The sequence below is a fragment of the Triticum aestivum genome, chromosome 2B, assembly GCF_018294505.1.
Source record: "Triticum aestivum cultivar Chinese Spring chromosome 2B, IWGSC CS RefSeq v2.1, whole genome shotgun sequence".
In the NCBI taxonomy this organism is placed as follows: Eukaryota; Viridiplantae; Streptophyta; class Magnoliopsida; order Poales; family Poaceae; genus Triticum; species Triticum aestivum.
Window position 1 is genome coordinate 392,743,630 of NC_057798.1, and position 5,731 is coordinate 392,749,360.

The window sequence follows — 5,731 nt, forward strand, 5'->3', positions numbered from 1 at the left end:
ACCATATCGACAAAGCCGTCAACCGACAGCCAAGAAGCATCAAACTGAAATCTAGCCGGAGGTCTATTGCAGATGGAACCATCGTCAAGAATCAAGGGGGTATGATCAGACCCGACAATGCATTTAGCGAGAAGATAAGACCTAGGGAACAGGGCATCCCACCTGGGACCAAGGAAAACACGATCCAGCACGGATCTAATAGGGTTAGCCTGATGATTAGACCAAGTAAAGCGAGCTCCCCCCCCGAGGAAGCTCACGAATGGCGTTAGCACTAATGAAGTCATTAAAAGCATTGGCTAAAGACCAAGAGAAATTATTATTATTCTTGTCAAGAGGGCAACGCAGCAAGTTAAAGTCTCCCCCAATAATCATCGGTAAAGTACAAGACTCAATCTTGGTCGAGAGTTCATTAAGTAAAAGGTTCGACAGAGAGTGGTCCGCAGGCCCATAAACAACGATGTACTCACAGAGGGTATTCATAGATTTGTGAGACAGAACAACACTAGCCCAAAAAAACCCATGATCAAAAGCAACGAAATCAAAAATATCCTTATTAGAGCCAATCAAAATCCCGCCAGAGTGTCCCGAAGCAGGTAAGAATTGCCAATGAAATCTATCCATACCCACGATAGCAGAGAGCTCACTAGGGGAGAAGGAATCCTTAAAAGTTTCATTCCCATTCCCACTGGAGTTCAGGTGTTTTGTGTTGCGCTACCCGTGTTCCCATTCCCACTGGACGGGTGACAGGTGAAATTGTTGTGGCGTGTACACAACACATGGAACCTGTGAACCACCAGCTTCACGGATGGCAAATACTACTATGAGGTTAATACTTTAGTTTGTTTAGTGATCACTCATCAGTGCTCGTCGTAACTTCAATTGCTGCCTGAGATCAGGTCATTAACATGAAAATTAATGGGAAAAAGAAAGAAAATTAATGAGGACATGCTCGAATATGCACCCTCAGTTTATTCTGCCAGCGACAAGAAATGAATATCTACGAATTGGGAGGCAAATTAAGGAACACATGATGACTCCCTGGGGTTGGAGGAGATAATGATCAGAAAGCCGGGAACTCGATCCGGTTGCCACAGGGCCTGCCGCCGGGCTGGACGGGGCACTCGACGAAGCGCGAGGCGTCGGCGTGGACGCAGAAGTAGAGCTGGAAGAGCTGGCTGTTGCCGGACTCGTCGCGGTTGCAGTCGACGTGAGGCGCGAACCCGGTCCCCTCCTGGATGGCGCCCTTGATGGCCCCCATCGTGTAGTACCCGCCGTCGGGGGAGATGCCCGCGGTGGCGAGGGCGTCGAGGACGCGGAGCTGGCCGCGCAGGCGGAGGGCGGCCTGGAAGTAGCCGTGCTCGTTGAAGAGGTTCTGTGCGCAGGTGCCGTGCTTCTCCCACTCGTGCGCCCAGAAGCGGAGGCCGTCGTTGGTCGGGCACGCCAGCGTCGGCCAGCTGCTGCGCATGCTGCTCAGGATGTCGCTCACCTGCACGCAACAACACATAGTATTTCTCCTCACTTTTCTTGTGTGGTGCATCTCGTGCGAGATGGAACAAGAGCGCGTGCACGCCAGGAAACGAATAAAGCATGCGATGGAGAAGAAGGGGTGACCTTGGAGGGGTCGAAGGCGCTGTCGGGGTTGCAGTTCTGCGGGTAGGACCCATCGTCGCGGTTGGGCCACAGCCCGTGGATCCCGAAGTCCGCCGCCGGTTTGCCTGACCGCGGGTAGCAGCAGCTCTGCTTCGTGTCGCAGTACGAACCCGGCCACTGCACACACATACACACCAAGGCCAACCGCCGGCAGGAACCATCCATCAACATTCAGCAACCAAGCAGTGCGTACACCACGTCTCAGCAACTGCAAGGCTGCAACTACGGATGAACTGAACCGGCCACACGCGCACTCACCTGCAGCACGAGGTAGAAGAAATCGTAGCCCGCATGTTTCCCGCTCTCCTGCGCTGCCGCGCAGCCGACGCTCAGGGCGATCAGGAGGACCAGGGAGCACTGCAACCTCATGACTTTGGATGGCTTTGCTGGTTGTAGAGCTATCTCGGACTGATGGTTCTTCGGAGATGAGATGAGATAGAAGCCTCTGTTGGTGTTGCGGATTTATAGGCTGCGTTGATGTGGGTCTACTCCACGGCAAATGCTAGGTTTCCAGAACGTGCATTCCAAGGAGGGATTTAATTGCTTGCACTTTTGGGCTTGCGGGAATGCCAGAGATGGAAGCATGGCTGTCGGTAGCAAGGTGTGCAAGGCAAGCAGCCGAACCAATTGCAGAATTCACGGGTCCATCCATCTTGGTTCAGGGTACATCTTATTATTATGACCGACATTTCGTATTGGGTCATTTCTTAAGTACTCCAAATTTGTACGCTCGACATAATAACCGATATTATAACTATACATGGCAATTCAGGTGTATAAAAAAGATAGCATATACTACTACTACTAAAACGTACAGAAATCACCAAGGAATAAATACTACGGTTTGGTTTGCATCAGCTACATATCTCGCGGGGTTTGGTTCAAAAAAAAAACATATCTCGCGGGGAACTTGGGGCAGTTACAGTCAATTTGTTTTGCCCAAAGTGAAGTGTATACTTGTCAATTACTTGAGTGAAATGCATAAAACCACCACAATAGTGTCATGATATGCACAAAACTACCACCGTACAAATTGTGACAAAATGTGCCATGCGCAATGTTTGACAGTAGCAAAATACACTCGAAGACAAAGCTAATCTCTATGATGACTTTTCTAATTGGTCGGGCCCTTCAATCAGACTGAGTTGGCAAAAAAAGGTGCCACGAGGGCATTAACTTGGTCTTCTTCTTCTTTCTCTCTTCTCTCTCTCTCTCTCTTTCTCTCTCTCTCTCTCTCTCTCTCTCTCTCTCTCCGGTGAGCTGCCTCATTCGCGAGCCGGATCGGGCATGACCGCTACCCCGTGAGGTACTTGGCTTGTTCGAGTCGGGGTGTTTCGGTCTTTTTTACTAAGTCGTTGCGCTTTTCCTACAAATTTATTGTTTTATGCCGTTTGCCGAATGCGATGCACATTGTTCTTCCTCTCGCTTTGTTTTGCAGGGGCTTCTTCGAGCTTACTCGGTGTCGCCGACTTTTTGCTTTTCGTAGCACCTTAGATTTATGTTCGGGCTCTGCTCACCATTGGCGGTGGCTTCCCCCCTTTTGTGTTGTGTCCTTTTTTCCCTCTTATATGCAGTTGTATTAGACCCAGTGCTCACTGGCATTGCTGCATTTCTCCGTCTTGCAGAATTGGACGACGTGTTTGCACTGGGCTTTGCACGCGTTCAAACAAATTCAAGACCAACAGATGAAGCGATGGTCGCATCACGTTGAAACCCCAATCGTTTCCTCTCGAAACGACATTTATTCCACAAAGATGGTTCGATTTCAAACAACGTATGTAACAACTTTTGCGGAGCCTTCTCAAAATTTTACCATGGCCTCTAATTATCATCAAGTGAAAACATGCCAACGTTTCATACTTTTTGGACTTCATTTTTAATTTTTGAAATTTAAAAACAAGTAAACTCCATCTTTGGGGTTGGGTCTTGACACCCTCATATATGGAATCCCCCCTCCCCCTTGCATAATGTCTAAACACAGAATCAATTAACATAAATATGATTTTCCAACTCAATTTTGCCAAATTTTCATGCACTTTCTATTCAAATTTTTATTATGTTCACCAAATTGTAGAAATGCACTCAATGGCCTAAATGTAGCAAACGAACCCCGAAAGATGCTAACTTTTTACATAGATCATGTAATGGTGCATCTTGAGTATAAAAATAATAATTTAATGCCAATAGATGAAGCAATGGTCACATAAATGGTCACATCGCTTTCAAACCTCACTCGATCCCTTTTGAAACCACGTTTCTGAAGGGAATATGCCCTAGAGGCAATAATAAAGTTTTTATTTATATTTCCTTATATCATGATAAATGTTTATTATTCATGCTAGAATTGTATTAACCGAAAACTTAGTACATGTGTGTATACATAGACAAAACATAGTGTCCCTAGTATGCCTCTACTTGACTAGCTCGTTAATCAAAGATGGTTATGTTTCCTAACCATAGACATGTGTTGTCATTTGATGAACGGGGTCACATCATTGGGAGAATGATGTGATGGACAAGACCCATCCGTTAGCTTAGCATTATTATTATTACAGTTTCATTGCTACTGCTTTCTTCATGACTTATACATGTTCCTCAAACTATCAGATTATGCAACTCTCGAATACCGAAGGAACACCTTGTGTGCTATCAAACGTCACAACGTAACTGGGTGATTATAAAGATGCTCTATAGGTGTCTCTGAAGGTGTTTGTTGGGTTGGCATAGATCGAGATTAGGATTTGTCACTTCGTGTTTCAGAGAGGTATCTCTGGGTCCTCTCGGTAATGCTCATCACTATAAGCCTTGCAAGCAATGTGACTAATGAGTTAGTTGCGGGATGAAGCATTACGGAACGAGTAAAGAGACTTGCTGGTAACGATATTGAACTAGGTATGATGATACCGACGATCGAATATCGGGCAAGTAATTAACATACCGATGACAAAGGGAACAAAGTATGTTGTTATGCGGTTTGACCAATAAAGATCTTCGTAGAATATGTAGGAGCCAATATGAGCATTCAGGTTCCGCTGTTGATTATTGATCGGAGATGTGTCTCGATCATGTCTACATAGTTCTCGAACCCGTAGGGTCCGCACGTTTAACGTTCGATGACGATTTGAATTATGAGTTATGTGTTTTGATGACCGAAGTTTGTTCGGGTCCGGATGAGATCACGGACGTGACGAGGAGTCTCAAAATGGTCGAGACATAAAGATTGATATATTGGAAGGCTATATTGAGACATCAGAATGGTTCCGGAGAAGTTCGAGTATTTTCTGGAGTACCGGGAGGTTACCGGAACCCCCCGGGGAGTTGTTGGGCCTTAATGGGCCTTAGTGGGAAGAGGAGGCAGCGGCCAGGAGGTGGTGCCCCCCCAGCCCAGTCCGAATTGGACAAGGGGCTGGCGGTGCGGCCTCCCTCTCCCTTCCTTCCCCCCTCACCTTTAGGTGGAATCCTACTAGGATTTGGAGTCCTAGTAGGACTCCCCTCTCCCGGCGTGCCTAGCATAGGCCGGCCGGCCTCCCCTCCCTCCTTTATATACGGGGGCAGGGGGCACCCTAGAACAAACCAAGTGTTCTCTTAGCCATGTGCGTTGCCCACCTCCACAGTTACACACCTCGATCATACCGTTGTAGTGCTTAGGCGAAGCCCTGCGCCGGTAACTTCATCATAACCGTCACCATGCCATCATGCTGACGACACTGACCCTCGTCCTCAACTAGATCAAAAGCACGAGGGACATCATCGAGCTGAACGTGTGCTGAACTCGGAGGTGCCATACGTTCAGTACTTGGATCGGTTGGATCGCGAAGACGTTCGACTACATCAACCGCGTTTCTAAACGCTTTCGCTTTTGGTCTACGAGGGTACATAGCCACACTATCCCCTCTTATTGCTATGCATCTCCTAGATAGATCTTGCGTGATCGTAGGAAAATTTTAAAATTACTACGTTCCCCAACAGTGGTATCAGAGCCAGGTCTATGCGTGGATGTTTTATGCATGAGTAGAACACAAAGAATTGTGGGTGATAACAGTCATGCTGTTGGGGAACGTAGTAATTTCAAAAATTTCCT

The 5,731-nt window shown here is 47.2% G+C and overlaps 1 protein-coding gene across 1 annotated transcript; it reads right to left on the reverse strand.

Annotated features, from left to right (window-relative positions):
• Positions 1-838: 838 nt before the first annotated feature.
• On the reverse strand, positions 839-2,153 carry LOC123041280 (ribonuclease 3). The gene is made up of 3 exons (XM_044463924.1): positions 1,909-2,153; positions 1,612-1,767; positions 839-1,486 (listed from the first exon to the last, which is right to left on the reverse strand). The coding sequence occupies exons 1-3, from the start codon at positions 2,017-2,019 to the stop codon at positions 1,061-1,063; spliced, it is 693 nt and encodes a 230-aa protein (XP_044319859.1). The 5' UTR covers positions 2,020-2,153; the 3' UTR covers positions 839-1,060.
• Between the last annotated feature and the right edge of the window lie 3,578 nt (positions 2,154-5,731).